General features: G+C 36.9%; 1 protein-coding gene across 3 annotated transcripts in view; it reads left to right on the top strand.

Moving 5' to 3' along the window:
- NAA35 (N-alpha-acetyltransferase 35, NatC auxiliary subunit) overlaps positions 1 to 17,544 on the top strand; it is a 101,016-nt gene that overhangs the window by 35,630 nt on the left and 47,842 nt on the right. For all 3 annotated transcript variants that reach the window (XM_082606446.1, XM_082606445.1, XM_082606447.1), the window contains exons 7-11: positions 4,357 to 4,423; positions 4,503 to 4,546; positions 5,756 to 5,806; positions 6,470 to 6,553; positions 7,383 to 7,497. In XM_082606446.1, the coding sequence (XP_082462572.1) occupies positions 4,357 to 4,423; positions 4,503 to 4,546; positions 5,756 to 5,806; positions 6,470 to 6,553; positions 7,383 to 7,497 (361 nt within the window). The remainder of the gene's footprint in view (positions 1 to 4,356; positions 4,424 to 4,502; positions 4,547 to 5,755; positions 5,807 to 6,469; positions 6,554 to 7,382; positions 7,498 to 17,544) is intronic.

The following is a 17,544-nucleotide window of genomic DNA, read 5'->3' as shown; positions in this document are numbered from 1 at the left end:
GTGTTCTGTTACAGTTATGATTGTAAATATTTACTATTCTAAATTTCTTTGTAAGGCTGCATTGTTTCAAATGCTGTGTTTTATAGAATGCTAAATATCCCTTATAATTTTCTGCAGTTATATCTTGGTAGTATTGTAAAGATATTGTAGAGTACAAGTGAAGAACATGGGCTTTATCTGTCAAGACATCTTACTTCTGTCCCTGATAATAAGCTCTATAATTGCAGTGATAGTATTTTACCATTGTATCCCTGGTATTTAACCTATACCAGCCATCATAGGGTGCTCAGAAAATGATTTGTCCATTGCTCAGAAATGGACATTTTTTCCCTACTAATTACTCACCTCTAAAATCTTGATATCAAGCATACTATCCTTTGATCCATACCACTTAGTTGGATTCCCCTATTCCTTCTGTCCTTTAGTGCCACACAGACCTCCAATTCATAGGTGCTGTCGCTTTAGTTTTCTCTGTTACTTTCCTCATGTTCTCATTTCCATGGCCCAGTTAGTGCTAAAATCACTTTTCAAACACCCTTGCTCCTCTAATCTCATAATGTGTCACTTATCTGACAAAACCCCAACCACCTGCCTACTTGCTGCTTGCACCCAAACAACAGAAGGTAGCTAGGGAAAATTCACATCTGTGTGTCTGTTCTCACTTTAATTTTAGGACTGCAAGTCTCAGATGGGCACTCAACACTAGAGACAATCCTATTCTACAACACTTCCGTAGCAAACTTGCTTTTCTAGTCTCTAAGATGACTTTTTCCCATGTGTTACTTCTCAGACCTCCAGTGCCAACTCTCATTGTCAGCTTGCTTTCTACCATAATGGGATATTAGATACAGTCAGATGCAATTAGAAGTATCCCATCTTCTCATTATCACAAATGCTAACCTGTTATGGTATCCACACACTCTGTTGTTGTTAAAATGAAAGTATCCCTGTGACATTCTAAGCTCTCAGCCCCTCCACTGTGTTCTAGATTCTATCCCCTCTAGCCTACTGCAGTTAGTATCCCTTTCTTTGTATTGTGTTGCTGCTGTATCCTTCACTACAAGATTATTCTTACTGGCATATAAACATGTTTTTACATGACTCAATTTAAAACCAAAACACCGCAGTTCCCTTGATTCCACGGCTCCTTATATCTACAGTCTTATTTCTCTGCTACCCTACATGTATCAAAAACTCCTTGAATGAGCTGTTAATATTGATTTATTTTACTTTCTCTTTGATTCTCTTCTCGCCCACACCAATTGGACATTCTTTTACCACTACAGAAACTGGTCTTAGCAAGCTCCTTAATGATATCCGTCTTGCTAAATCCAGTGTTCTCACTCCTCCCTCTTCAGCCTGTCGGCTTCATTAGACTCAACTGACCACTTTTTGAAATACTTTCTTCTTATCTTCCTATTATGACAATCTGTTGGATTTCTTTCTTTCTCGCTGGTGAGTCCATTTCCTGTACTTGCTCCTGTAGATCTCCAGTTCTCTTGGGCTCTCCCTGGGTTGACTTCCTCTAATTCTGTGGCTTTTAATACCAACTATAAGCTGATGAAGTCCAAATTGATATCTCTAATCCTGATTTCCTCCTCTGACTTTCAGACTAAAGCAAGTGCCTTCCTGAAACCTTCCCTTGGATGACCAAAGGAATTACAAACTTAATATAGTTAAAATTTTACTCCATTTCTGCCCTTAAACCTGCTCCTCCCAGACTGCCCCATCTGAGTAAATGGCATCATAATTTACCAGTTGCTCAGACGGAAAACCCTTGATTGTACTACAGTTTACCTCATATTCAGTTCTTCAGCACATCATGTTGGCTTTACCTTTTAAATATATGCTGATTTCAATAGCTTCTCATCATTTCTGGTTATGGTATCAGTCCCGTTCACCATCAGCTCCTGCTTGGACTGTTGGGTGGTATCCAGTATCTGGTCTCTCTGGGTTTACTTTGATTTTTGTCCTCCTTAAGTCCACAGAGTTTCAGTAGTGATATTTTAACGGCAGCATCTGTTGACATAACTCTTCTGCTTCAGACCTCCAATGACTTAGATTAAGTTCTTGTTACTGAGGTTTGTATTTATTACACAGACCTGTGATAGTCTCCCAGATGAATGCTTTTCCTTAGACTCTTCTTGGCAAACTTAAGGGTCCACAGATAGGGCTTACAGGTTGCTTTTTTTCCCCCCATTTTGTTTTTTCTACACAGTGTTGGTCTGCTTAATTTTTTAAAACTTGGTAACATTAAAAAGTCTGATGATTTTACTTTAAATTAGGTTTTTGTTCTGAAAACCTAGGAGACCTTACCAAACTAGTGCTGTATTCATTCATGACCATAAGAGGGTAAGCAGCGGCCTACTTCCTTTAGATGACACGTATGTTCTCTCATTTGCCACAATCTCCACCACTCCTCAATGTAACTTGTAACCAGCCTGATGTTCTTAGTAAGGTTAACGGCCAAATGGCCCCTGCCCTGAAGTAGCTCATCATTCCTTCAACAAATAGGTTTGAACAGTACTCTGTGCCAAGCGCTATTCTAAGCCCTAGAGATAAAGCACGAATACAACAAAGCCCTGAGCTCAGAGATTATGCATTCCTTGGGACAAATAGTCAAGGTGTAAGTAAACAAATTACATATATAATGTCAGGTGGTGACAAGTTCTGTGAAGAAAAGTAAAGTAGGGAAAGGGGATATAAAGTGGTGGAGGGTGCTATTTTAGAGAGAATGCACAGGGTAAACCCTTGTATGAGAAATTGACATTGAAACAGAGGCTGGAATATAGTAAGGGATGGAGCTTTGTAAATATTTTGAAGAAAATCAGTTTGGGGAGGGGGGTTCAGTGGGTACAGAGGTCCTGAGAAGAGTGTGTGTTTGATATGCTTGAAGGACAACAAGAAGGCCTGTGTGGTTGCAGTGCAGTGAACATGGAGATGAGTGGTAGGTAGGAAATGGGGTTGGAGAGGGAGACCAGGGCCACATGATGGAGGGCCTTAGAGGCCATGGGGGAATTTTACTGTGAGGAAGAAAATTCCTGAAAGGTTTTGAGTAGAAAGTGACATGAAATGGCTTATCTTAAAACAATCCCTTTGGCTTTTGGTGGTGAATAAATTATATAGCAGACAGTTGTGGAAGGTGGGGGACCTGTCTGGAGACAGTTATAGAAGTGAGAGATGGTGGATCCTTGAACTGGAGATAGCTGTGAAAGGAGTCAGACTTGGTGATTAGAATTTGAAGATAGATCCTACAGTGTTTTCTGATGGATCTGATATGGGTTTCAGGAAAACAAGATGACTTGAAATGCAGGTTTTCAGCCTGAGTAAAGGGATGGGGGTGCCTTTTAGCAATGTGGTAAACACTAGGAGAGTTCCTATTTAGACATGTATAATTTGAGAATCCTGTTTGATGTCCAAGTAGAGATAGAGTATAAACTTCATCTGGAGGATAAGTTTATAGCTTTGTAATACAACCTGAGACTTTTGAAAGACCCAGTCCTGTGAGGCATACAATTCTGAGTTCTTTGAGACTAAAGACATTGTTTGTACTTCTTTCTGTTTGTCAGATATAGTACCTGACATGAATTGCATGCTTACTGATGTTTTTGTTAAGAGTTCAGAAATTTCACTATAGTTCTGGCCACTGCTGTGAATATCTGTTATTTCATTATATTAGGCTTTTATATACATTTTTGTAAGAATCGTAATATGGCAGAAACACTCCTTTAATAGAGCTTCTAACTTCATAGCTGAAATCAGCCAGATATTATTAAACTCTTCATAGTGAATCCAGCAAACCACTTAATTTGCTAATATCCCAGCAGTGTTTTAAATGATTTGGGGAGTGGGAATCCATGTATGAATCATTTGTTTTCGTTACAGTGGGCAGAAGCGGGAATGTGGTTTTGCTGTCACTGAGTAATTCTATTTGAGAAGACTTAACCTTTTAGCCTAACAGTGTGTAAAATGACATATAATAAGTTTTGAAGAGTCTTGTTTAAATTTTGCAAATAGTAATTATTACATATTTATTGTTCACCTGTGAATGTGAGAATTCTTTGTAAGTGGGGATTATTTGTGATATTATCATAAGCATTATTTTGCAAATGAACATATTAAATGCAAGTATGTTTAAATAGCCTGAGGACAGCAATTGAAATTAAGGGGACAGAGACAACATTAGAATGTGGTGTTTTAATGGTATGCCTGTAAAGAAAGCTTGGATGTATGATAGCAATATTTAGGGTGACATTCCATTACTGTTTTCTTATTAGCAAATAGTGATTTTGTAAGAGAAATATAATGAAAGGTTTTGCTACTATTCAAGGGCCTAATTACTGCTTTTCTGTATAGGAAGATTTTCAGTCAATGACTTATGGATTTAAAATGGCCAACAGTGTGACAGATCTTCGAGTTACAGGTAAAACCATTTATAAATATAATTCACAAATTTTACATTTGGATTTGTTTCCTTTTAAAATCATTGTCTCTCTTTCTAGGCATGCTAAAAGATGTGGAGGATGACATGCAAAGAAGAGTAAAGGTATATATTTTTTTCTCTTTTCTTTGGTATAGGATATTTATATTCTTCTAAATGTCAGGTTAACTTTAGCTAATTACAAATAGCTAGTGTAGGTAGGACCACCAACTTTCTTTATATATGCTGTACTGTTTTTTGGTAATGAATTAGAACACTGCTAGAGGGGTTTCTTGTGAAGTAGTGTTACTTTCAAGTACTGAAAATTTAACCCTTTCAAATTTTTTCAATTTTTTGCCAGTGTTTTAAAATTTTAGTATGCTATTTTAAGAATAGCATAAGATTCTAGAATTTTAAATTCCTCAAAGGTAAGGACTACCTTCTTCACCTTTGTATCATTAATAGTTAGGGCACTGTCTAGAACATAGCAGAAGAGCTCAGTAAATGGAAGCTCCTCAAATCTGATAAAAGCCTTCCATGAATGACATCCTTTGGCCAGATGATCCTGATGATTTTGTTCTCATAGAAATTAAAAATGATAAAAAGTTACATTTCTTCTATTTTTTATACCTGTATAACACAGCATGTTTGTCAAAACAATTTTGCATTATTGTCTTATTGGATATTTACAGTTATTCAGTGCATTAGGCAATAAAATGCACTTTTAGATGAAGAAAATACAGCTGAAAAGAGTTAAGTAACCTGTCTTGAGTCTTATTAAGGGCATGCCATTAGTTAGTGGCAGCTCCAGGGCTAGAACCCCGATCTACCAGACCTTCCTGTGGTACTGCCTTGGAATTTTGTCAGAATAGTCACCCATATGTAACACATGTATTAAAAAGATGTTTTGCATTTTAGTATAGAACTGATCAGTATTTACCATGTGACTTTATGATGTGATTTTGTAAAGGTTACTTTTTTTTCTAACAGGGTTAGTTTGGAGAGCATCAGGAATTTCAGTTAATAGATTTTTTAAAAGCAGGAAGTACTATGTACCATGTGCTTCTGCTTATGTTTTTCATTGTTTTGCTTTTGCTGTTTTTAATACCTTATTCTTTTGTGTGATCTTTATAATTTATATCAAAATGAACTTTCTGTACATAGTATTAATAGGAAAATAAATAATTGATACGGCTTTTTCCTTCCAAATATTTTTCTTCAAATAGATTCTTGCATATACTCAATAAATTAATTTATTGCTTTATGTTGTATAATTGTAATCTAATGCTTTTACAGGTTTGTGTGTGTTTTAATATACCTTTTTTAAAATTTTAGAGTACTCGAAGTCGACAGGGAGAAGAAAGAGATCCAGAAGTTGAACTAGAAGTAATTGAACTTATTTTCTGGTAGATAATATCAGAGAAGTTAATGTTGTAGTTTTATGAACTACGTTATAATTTATGGAAGCCCTTTTTAAGGTATTTCTTTACAAATTGGACATTGCAAGGGAGTTTATTTCCCTTGTATTTATTTTGATAGAATTATAATATAGCTCTTTCAAATACATGATTTCAAAAGCTCTTCAATATTCCTGTGAGGTAGGAAGAAAAAAATGATTTTTTTTTAACAGATGATCCACCAGAAGTTGGCAGAATTCAAGAACTTACACAGTATCAAAAGTTGTCAAACCTTTGTTAAGATCCTAAATTTTCTGACTCTGCTTAAAGCACCTTTTTATCAGTCCTTTTAAAAATGCTAATTAAATCAGTTTTGAAATAATAGTGTAACTCCTGACTTAGGGAAAAATCAGTCCTCTTGATACATAAGCTTTATTATGTATTTCTATTTCAATAAAATAGGCTTTGTTTTATTATGTTTTCTGCAGCTCATTTTTCAGACATTTAAAAGACTATAAGTGAAGGTGTTTGTAATGTATTCAATAGTGAGTTATTAACACTGAGATATAGGACTTAAAATACTATATTTTAAAATGAAATTTCTTTGACAGACTTTGCATCTTTTAACTTTTAGTCCTTTCTTGTTTTTTAGCACCAACAATGTTTAGCAGTATTCAGCAGAGTGAAATTTACTCGAGTGTTACTGACAGTGCTTATAGCTTTTACTAAGAAAGAGGTAAGGGTATTTACTATAACCTAAATTTTAGTGTTTTTGTTTTCGATGGAATGCTTTATTTTGGTAGTTCTGAGACTTTTCCATTGAAATGTATATGCACACATACACAGCACTCAGTATTTGGTGTGTTTACATCAGAGTATCCCTGATTTTCTCCAAAAGTCACATGAATTTTACATTCTGCTCCATAACATGTCCATGTCTGTTGTTGATATAAAAATAACATATTACATATTAGTTGGTAAAATAATAGAAGCTGAAATTGCTTCTGGGTAGTTATTGTGAATTGGAGAAATTAAAAATGAGAGTTTTAGGTAGGCCTCTTTCATTCAGTTAAATAATTAACTTAGATTTGTGTGGAATAGATGGTGAATATTTTTGTGTGTATATTGCATTAACTCTAAGTAAATTACAGACTAATTTGTAAATGGTTAATAAGTGGTAAGTAGAGATCTAACCTTTACTAACTTCTGTAATTCTGTTCTTTTTTTAAAATTTCACCTTGATGAATGATTTAGTAGGAATGTTGCAATTTCCCATTTTCTAGTTGATTGCATCTCTCTTTTTTTTTTTAAACATGAGATTAGTAGAATAAACCAGAAATGTTTCCTATTGTTCTTTAATGGCTCCTACATTGTATAGATATGGGTAAAAAAATTATTTCTATCCTAACAGGATCTGGGCATCCTATATTAAGTGAATAGTTTGTGAAAACCAATGTCATTACAACAAGCATTTAATTTCATTATTGTTTATAGGATTTTCCTATTTAATGTATATCTTTCAGTGAAAGAATATGTAAGAATGTTTTTGGTGATTTATTTGCTAGACCAGTGCTGTTGCAGAAGCTCAAAAATTGATGGTTCAAGCAGCAGATCTTCTTTCTGCCATTCATAATTCATTGCATCATGGCATCCAGGCCCAGAATGATACTACAAAAGGAGGTAATTGTCTGTTTTGCTCCTACTCTTTTTTTGTTCTTTCCCATCCAGCATGTATAGTGTTTGGTTTGTTCTAAAATATCCATTAAGTCAATCTATGCAGACTTTGGAATGTTTTGCTCCATAGACTTACATAGAGTGTTTATGGTACCTTCTTTTTAAATTTTTTCTAGACCAGTTTGCCATCTCCTGTATCTTACTGTTTGGGTTCTGAGTCTTTACCCTGTCTCGTGATCAGGCTGTGATGTCAGCAGTAAATCATTCTTTTTTAATCACGTCTCCCCTTTACTCCTTTGAGAGATCATCAGCTCCGTTACAGTCTTCCCTGACTCCACCAGGCAGGCCTAGGTATTCCCTCTGTGGCCTCATTGCATTCATACATGCCTTTGTTACATTTTTTTAGTATATTATATTATAGTTTACCTTTTGTCTTTCCATGAGATTTTTAGTACTATTAGGCTAGAGTCTCTTCTTTGCTTGTCTCTACAGCGCTTGGTACGTTGTTGACAGGCAGTAGATTTTATTAATGAATTAGGCCTTAAAAATAAAAGGAATAGTGTACTTTTATTGTAAAAGCTCCGACTGAGTTAGCATTTTAGTAATGTGTAGCAATTTTGGTTATCCTTAAAACCATTAAAATGAGATGATATTTGTATTTTAAAATTAGTTTTTCACAGTTGTTAGTCCTCTGACCAGGAAATCCAGTTTTATTGATTCACACTCCTTTCCTTTTTCATCCTTTCCCCTCCTTTTAGGGACAGAAGTTGTGATATTCCCCTTCCCATGAATTTTTTTCTTAATCAAAGGTTAGGTAGTGGAGCAGTCCAAAAGGTAATTTGGTTTAGGAAATCAGTATTATCTTTATGGTTAATAATTATACTGAACTTATAAATTCATTATTAATTCATTACCATTTTCTCATTTTCTCCAGGAGAGGGGAAGATAAGTGACTATTAGATGATTGACTAGGTGACATTTTATAACCATGGGACCTTAAAAAAGAAAAAGGTTTTTATGCATAGAAAGCTATCTAGTACATGTTTACAGAGAGGTAAACATATCTACAACTCTTCAATACTTTGTAATCTAGTGCAAGAATACTTTATGAAAACCACTGTAAAATACATTGCTTCCAAGTAATTTGTTTGGTTGGTTATGTATCAATAGGGTATTATGATGCGAAACAAGAGTCTTTCAAATGACTCTATTCTGATGCTCCTTTTGCCATATCCTGACTACTGTGGGCTGTTCTGGTCTATAACTGAGGATAATAATTGCCATGGGAGCATTAGTTGCCCATGTGCTTTGTGGCTTCCCTGTAGTTCAGATCAGTCAGCACTTAAACAAACAAACAAACAAACCTGTGTGTATATTCTCAACTATTTCTCTGGTTTTATGGGCTGTTCATGAGTAAGCTTTGGGAAGATGGTTTGCATAAAGTTGGTTTGAATAAACTAAGCAAGTGAAGTTTTAAATTTAGGGAGTATTCACTCTGTGCTTAGTTAAACACTGTTTAAGCTCACTTAATTTAACTTTGTAATTATCCAACTGAAGCATGAAGCTAAACAGTTCTATAATAAAAAAGTGAATGCCTTCCCAGCAATGTTTATTCTAAGAAAATTGTGATAAAGCCATAGTATAGATTAGTTTTGGTCTCAGGTTATTCATTTTGCCTTCTTAATATTAGTACAACCCCAGCTAGTGACAAAGTGACTGTGTAAAGCTTGAAATTGCTGAGCATTAATTTTAGCTTCTCATTGAAAAGCTACTTAATCAGTGGGAACTTGGAAACAGTGGTGTAAAGGGAGAAAGTAGGAAGAATCAAACTTGATTCAAGGATTACTTGCTGGTGGGTTTACTCAGTGGATGTGATGTGTTGAAGATGAAGGAGGCAGAAATGGTTTGGGAACAAGAGATGCTTAAGGAAGGCAGCTCAGGTATGACAAATGGGATTTTTTGACGTGGTGACATGGAACAGTCCACCGACAAAGTAAATATTTTGCTCTGGAAAATGGATGGAAGAGCAGGTTTTGGAGTTATTTTCATGTTAAGTGCTAATTAAAATTGAAGGAGTGGATATGGTCAGGGCTTGCTGAGTTCAGGACCTTGAGTTAGAACTTTGTTGAAAAAACAAGAAGAGGATCCAGTGAAGCACATGTTGCTCCTCGTGTTTGCTTATGCTGTTGTATTGCTTGTGAATTCTATACTTCTTTTTATACGTCCGTGGAATTCTTCAAAATAATGTTCAGATAATTTCTTCCAATGAGATTTTCCATGTTCTACTTGTCAAAATTTATTTCTCTTTCCCATATTCTTTTATAGTTATCTGTGGGTTAGACTTGGTTTACTCTTTAGAATGCAAGCATCTTTTTTTTTTTTTTTTTTTTTTTTTTTGCGGTACGTGGGCCTCTCACTGTTGTGGCCTCTCCCGTTGCGGAGACCAGGCTCCAGATGCACAGGCTTAGTGGCCATGGCTCACGGGCCCAGCCGCTCCGCGGCATGTGGGATCTTCCCAGACCGGGGCACGAACCCATGTCCCCTGCATCGGCAGGCGGACTCTCAACTACTGCTCCACCAGCGAAGCCCAAGATGCGAGCATTTTTAACAGTTGCTAATGGAAATGAAAAATTTAATTACACTTTATGTTGCCTGAAATTGGTAGGTACTTTTGGAGTGTATCTCCAAATCTGATGTTCAGTTTCAAGAGGCCTTGGAGAATTCCCTGGTGGTCCAGTGGTTAGGACTCTGTGCTTTCACTGCTTCAAGTAACGGGTTCAGTCCCTGGTTGGGGACCTAAGATCCCATAAGCTGCACGACACGGACAAAACAACAAAAACAAAAAGAGGCCTGTCATCCTTTTGAAAAAAACTTAAAAGGCGTTTGATTCAAGTGGTAGATTAAAGATATACATTTACCTTCTGAAACCTTAATGAAACAATGGTAAGTGTTTGGATTTTTTTTAAAAAATAGGTATGATCAATAACGAGGAAAAGGAAAAGAAGACAATAGCAACAAAGTTTTAGAAGCTGGAAGGACATTGAGCTGTCTGTCCACAAGTAACTGAGTTCTTAGCCACTGATTGGGAAAGTCAAGATACAGTCCAGTTTATACTGCAGATCCTTTGAAGGGCCTCATTTTTAGTATACCAGGTACCTCTAAAAATGAGGATGAGAATTAATGGTGATGAGAACTGGTTGAAAACTGTTTAGAAACAGAGATTTCCTCCCCATTTTCTCCATGGTAACATTCCTGAGCCTCAGAATACTAAAAGTTTATTCTCTGGAATAGGGGAGCAGAGAGATTCTGAATTGAGAAGATACCAGATACTGTTGAATGGTACACATTATGGGGAGCTAAGTGGTAATTTAAATACTTATTGTAACACCTATTCTCCCCTTTCCTGCACACCACGTCAAGCTCTAGCTGTTTTTTCCCCCCTACTCAGTTTCCAAAACAGTGCAGCCTGGCTATTGCACTTCACCTAAGAATTTGGAAGACTCTTAGGGAAATCTGGCAAGCCCAAGAGATGGAGAAAAGCATCAGCAAAATCTAAATTTATTGGTATTAGCAGTTCTCCTGATAAAATGGTTTGGTAGAAAAGCCTAACCTAATTCACAGAGCTCTTAATGAGGTTTTGGTCCTTTAGTTTCAAGCCTGAGTATATAGTCATGGGTGGAAATGTCTAGCCTATAAAAAAGACCAAAACAGGCAAGCAAACAAAAACCTTTAAAAAAATGAAAAAAAAATGCGTATGTAAAACAAAAATAGGATGTTATTTAAAAAAAGGGAAAAAAGAGTATATTTGAGGTTCACGATATAAGAGCAGAAATCATTAAAAAAATAGAAAATATAGAACATAAAGTTGAGGAAATCTTAGAGAAAGTAGAATAAAAATGAACAGGTTGAAAATAAAGAGGAAAAAAGTAAAAATACTATAGGATCAGTCCAGAAGGTCCATTGTCTAATAAAGATAAATAATAAATAAACAAGATAAATGAAGGATAAATTGGTAAAAGTTTTTCCAGAAATAGAGATCAGATAATAGAAGCAAAAAAAAAAAAAAAAATCACTTGATCATTTACGAAGATTTCCTGGAAGGAAATGAAGCAAATACCCAGGTTAAGAGGGCCAGTAAAGAGTTACCCAGCACAATTAGGATGAAAGTAGACTTCTATCAAGGCATATCATCATGAAATTTCAGAATAGTGGGGAAAAGTAGAGGATCCTAAGAGATTTGAAAGAGAAAAGCAAGTTGCACACACAGAATCAAGACAGAATGTAATCAAACTTCAACAACAGGAATGGAAGCTAGAAGTTAGTGGAGCAAAGAACAAAGTTGAAGTGGTCACACTTCTTGATTTTAAAACTTAATGCAGTGCTACATTAATCAAGAGAGTTTGGAACTAGCATAAAGATAGACATAGATTAGTGGACTAAAATTGAAAATCCAAAAGTGATCCCTCATGTTTGTGGTCAGATGATATTTGACATGAGTGCCAAGACAATTCAATGGGGAAAGAAAAGTATTTTCAACAAATGACACTGGGACAATTGGATAACCACATGCAAAAGAATAAAGTTTGGTACCCTCCCCCACCCCCTATTCACATCATAAACAAAAATCAACTCAAAATGGATCAGTGACATAAATGTAAGAACTAAAAATATGAAACTCTAAAACCTAGACATAAACCTTAAGAATCAATAAAAAGAAAAATTAAGTCAATGAAAAAATAGGTAAGGGATGTATAGAAATTAGGCATTTCTCTGAATAAGATTGACAGATGGCCAATAAGCATGTGAAAAAATAGATGTGCCATGGGAAATGCAAATCAAAATGAAAAGATACCACTTCCCAACCACTGTAATCAAAAAGACAGATAGTAACAAGTGTTGGTGAGGTTATGGAGGCACTGAAACCTTCATACACTGCTGGTGAAAGTATAAAATAATGCAACTGCTTTGGAAAACAATCTTGCAGTGTCTCAAAACGTATAATGTAGATTGATTACATGACCCAGCCATTCTAATATTAGGAGTATATATACACCCAAGAGAAATGGAAACATATGTCTACACAAAAAGTTGTACAGTAATGCTCACAACACTATTATTCATGATAGCCAAAAGGTGGAAACAACCCAGGTGTCCCTCAGCAGATGAGCCGATAAATGTTGTGCATCCATGCAATGGAGTAGCATTTGGCAATTAAATGAAGTACTAATATCTGCTACAACATGGAGGGACCTTGAAAACATGCTAAGTAGAAAAAGCCAGTCACAAAAGATCATATATGATTTTCATTTATATAAAACATCCAGAGTAGGCAAATCCAGGGAGACAGAAAGTAGATCAGTGGTTGCCTAGGGCTGGAGGAGGGTGGGAAGAAGGAGGACTGCTAATGTATATGGAGTTTTTTCTTAGGGTGATGAAAATGTTCTGTTTCTCATGGTGGTGGTGGTTTTATAACTCTGAATATACTAAAAAACTATTATGTTGTACACTTTTAATAGATGAATTATATGGTATGTTAATTATATCTCAGTAGAGTTGTGATTAAAAGAAAAGCAGTGGACCAGTGTTTTCAGAATTTGCGGGGGGAATGGTTTCTAATCATTGAATCCTTTTCCAAAACTATCATTTAATTGTAAAGAAAGATAATTTCAGGTATTTAAAATCTTACAAAATTAATCTCCCCAAAAGTTTTTCAAGGCTACTGGAATGTGCTCCATTAAAACAAGGGAGTAGGGCTTCCCTGGTGGCACAGTGGTTGAGAGTCCACTTGCCGATGCAGGGGACACGTGTTCATGCCCCGGTCTGGGAAGATCCCACATGCCACGGAGCGGCTAGGCCCGTGAGCCATGGCCGCTGAGCCTGCGTGTCTGGAGCCTATGCTCCGCAACGGGAGAGGCCACAACAGTGAGAGGCCCGCGTACTGCAAAAAAAAAAAAACAAAAAAAACAAGGGAGTAAATCAAGGTAAAGGAAAGTATGGACTTCAAGGAGTATAAGAATCCAGCATAAGAGAATAATGAAGGAAATCGTAGGGTGATAGTGCAGCAAGATCATAAGATACTATATATCTGAGCATAATACATGGAGGACAAGTCCAGATTGAACAAAGTCACAAGGCTTGAGGGTAGATGGCACAAAGTAGATACAAGATCTGTTGTCACCAATGAAATTGACACAATAGCTGTTCTCTTTAATGTAGAAAAAAGAAATTTAGAGAATTGGCAAAGGATTTGGGGTTGAATTAAAGTGTTAAGTACATACAAATAAAGCAAACAAAAAGTAAGAAGTGATTAACTTCAGAATATATATGAAAGTAATACTTATTTCCATGTTTGCAAAAGTTATCCATGGCCCAAATATGAATGTAATTTACTTAATCATAATGGTGCTGAACATTGATAATATTCAAAATTTTGATCTAACTGTGTTGGAGGTGAGAGGACAGAAGTGTATATATGCGTATAATTTATATGTGCTTATAGCTGCTACTTCATATTTTTTTCATTATCTCTTTTTTACACATATCTCCTTTTGAAGCTGGAGTAAGTCAGGTAACGTGTAAAACTGAAAAAATATGAAGTAAGTAGCACTATAAGCTTGTTATTTGGTGATATGGAGGTAAATATCAAAAGAGCTAAGAAGAAGTGGAAGACACTACCTCTGGGAAGAGAGGGAATAATGGAATTGGCAGGAGAGGGTGGGCAGAAGATTGTTAGTTTTAATAAAAACCTTGTTCGGCTATTTTATTCTCAAGTGGTATGCATTTATGACTGAGTAAAAGAAACAAAAGTTAATGTAAATTAAAAGTAGATTAAAATATAGTTTAGAATTATGATGGTTTATTGTCTGGTAGTATTGCACCTTAAACTTCCTGAGGGCTGTACTTGGTGCTAAAGCAGAAATTATGCTGCCTCAACCCAGTCGACTTCATATGCTGGTTTGGCAGTGCACAGGAGAGGTGGGAACTGACTTCATTGTAAAATCACCACCCATTAGAGAGGCCTGTGTCATGAGGTACTAGTGCCAGGAACTTTAGATGGGTTTACTCTTTTAAAACATTTTCTTTTTACAAAAGATAAACATACATCCTCACACATGTGAGCGATATGTGTAATCTAGAGGACTTCTGGTTTTTGGAGTTAAAGATATTTCTGCTGCTTGCTTCTCTTGTCTACAACCAATTGAAAACTATAAGGAATATGAGAAACAGAATCCTCTCAACTTCTTAAAAAATAGGAAACCTTTATAACCTTAAAAAAAAAAAAAAAAAAAAGGCAGCCAAACACTGTAACAGTAGGACCCAGATGAGAGAGAACATTGAGAATGGATTCCAAGATTTTCCTGGTATAAACAGAAGAAGTAAACGATCAAAGCACAGTGTTATCCAAAGTAGTTGGCATGATCTGAAGGACAAAACTAGGGATTCCTTTGGAATAACAGCTAAGAGTGGGGCACACAGGCTGGCTGTGGGAACCTACCTGGTTAATATCCTGGAGAGGCAGAGGAGGTGGGACTCTCTCAGAAACCATGCAAAAATGCTGTTTTTGTTACTCATGTAAGAGAGAGGAGATGCTATAGATGTTAGCAGCTTAGTAACTGGTAATCTTTGTCAGTAAAGGAAGTAGAAAGGTAACTTCTCTTGCATACTCACACAGGCATATCACATGTGGCTTAACTGCAAATCAGTGAGGCTTCCTGATAGTCTAGAGTGCTATTGTAACACCACATACAAATTACTGGCTCAGAAAGCATTCACTGAATGATTTAATAATAAAAAAAGAAACTGCACAGTAGTATTTACACACAAATATTCGAGGAAATTAATGAACAAAAACAAAAGGCAGAGGCAGATGAAAAACAGATCAGAAACATTTTTTTTGGGATTTCAAAAAATTTATTAAAAAATAACCTCTATAAAACAAAAGCACAGGGCTTCCCTGGTGGCGCAGTGGTTGAGAGTCCGCCTGCCGATGCAGGGGACACGGGTTTGTGCCCCTGTCCGGGAGGATCCCACGTGCCACAGAGCAGCTGGGCCCGTGAGCCTGTGCTCCGCAACAGGAGAGGCCACAGCACTGAGAGGCCCATGTACCGCCAAAAAAAAAAAAAAAAAAAGCACAAAACAGATATTAGGACCAAAGGAAGAAATAATAACAGAGTACACGTGAGCAGGCAGAGTTCAGGAAAGGAGAGAAAAATCTGAAAGTGAAGACCTAATTAAAAATAGCAAAAAGTATGCTAAGCATTGCTGAAAAATTGTAAAGGACATGGAGATCAGGACTATGGGGGAGGTGGGTGTCAGTGATAGGAGACTGTAATGGGCTGAATGATAGCCCCAAACATATCAAGGTCCTAATTCTCAGAACCTGTAATTATTACCTTATTTGGGAAAAAAAAGATCTTTCCGGATGTGATTAAGTAAGAATCTTTCCATGAGGAGATAATTTTGGATTATCTGGATGAGCCCTAAATATCATCCTAAGTGTCCTTACAAGAGAGGCAGAGGGAGATTGGACACACACAGAAGAGGAGAAAGTGATGTGATGACAGAGATAGAAGTTGGCATGATGCAGCTGTAAGCCAAGGAATTCCAGTAGCCACAAGAAACTGGAAGAGGCAAGGAACAGATTTTCCCTTAGAGCCTTCAGGAGTGCAGCCCTGCCAATACCTTCATTTCAGCTAAGTGATACTGAAGTTAAACTTCTGGTCCCCAGAACTGTGAGAGAATAAATGTCTGTCATAAAACACCCAATTTGTGGTAATTTATTACAGCAGCCCTAGAAACTAATGCAAAGATAGATTGCATACAGTGGAATTGATCATATATATAAATGTATTGATAATTATGCTTTGCCACTTTTTTCAGACTTGAGGAACTGACTTAGAGTAATTTCTAGAAAGGGAGAAAACTAGATTGAACTCCATGGTATTGATTGAAATTAAAGATATGGGTATAGTACATAGTTTCTAATATATATAGGTTGATACAGAAATTACATGTAAATATGCATATGTTTGAATGTGCATTTGCGTGTATATAAACATACTTGTATGTCCACATAGCAGTGAGCACACTTAACATCTAGATCTTGCTTCCTAAAGACGATTGTCTGCTAAAAGGAGCCGGGGGTGGGAGTCAACCAAGATGGTGACATAGGAAGTGTCCCTTCCTCCCATGGGCACACTGAATGTATACCTACACATGGAATGCTTCCCTCTAAAAACAATCCAGAAACTAGTTGAGCAACTTATACACATTGGACAGTTGAGGAAATATCCACATCAAAGGGGGTAGGAAAGGCTGAGACACACTTGTCAAAAACTCCACCCCTGACATAGCACCACACAATTGGGAGAGGACCCCCAATTCTCAGGTTCTATCTGAGGAGTGAAGCATTTGGAGCTTACATCTAGCACCCCAACTTTGACTCCTTCCTGAGGGATAGGCTCCCAAAACACCTAGCTCTGAAAGCCAGTGGGGCTTGTGTCCATGAGACCTATAAGACCATGCCAACCAGAGGAGCAGTTCCTATTGGGAATGCAGTCACTTGCTATGACTATCCCCACAGGGATCCGCTCGGAGGAAGCAGGCAAAATTGCCCATCTCCTAGTCTTTCCTTGAAAGGAAAGGAAAAAGCTGCTGTCTGAGGACCAAGCTTCTAATTTAGCAGGTACTAGGGGCCGGCTGCCTGGCTTCTGCCTCCAGCCCACTCCAAGTCACCGGCATCTGCCTGGAAAAGTTTGTACATACATTTGCACCCCAGCTTTTGTGGCTGCTGCCTGAAGCATGGGACCCAGATCTCCTGGCGGTGATAGCCAAAGGGGATTCCACTCATGAGTTCCAGAAGACTATAGCAAAGAAGCATTCCTTAACTGACTCTACACCCCAAGGTTCAGCACACAGAGAGCAAATGAAATCATCCGTCTTCCAGTCTTTCCCTGAAATAGGTTTAACTCTGTACTTTAAAAGCTGCTGCCTGCATGCTGGGCTTCTAATTTAGCAGGTATCTACGGGCTACCTGAGATCTTCCCCAGAGAC

The sequence above is a fragment of the Mesoplodon mirus genome, assembly GCF_964341445.2.
Source record: "Mesoplodon mirus genome assembly, chromosome: 1".
Lineage (NCBI taxonomy): Eukaryota > Metazoa > Chordata > Mammalia > Artiodactyla > Ziphiidae > Mesoplodon > Mesoplodon mirus.
Note: the sequence above shows the minus strand (reverse complement) of the source record. Positions and strands in the feature narration are given on the sequence as shown.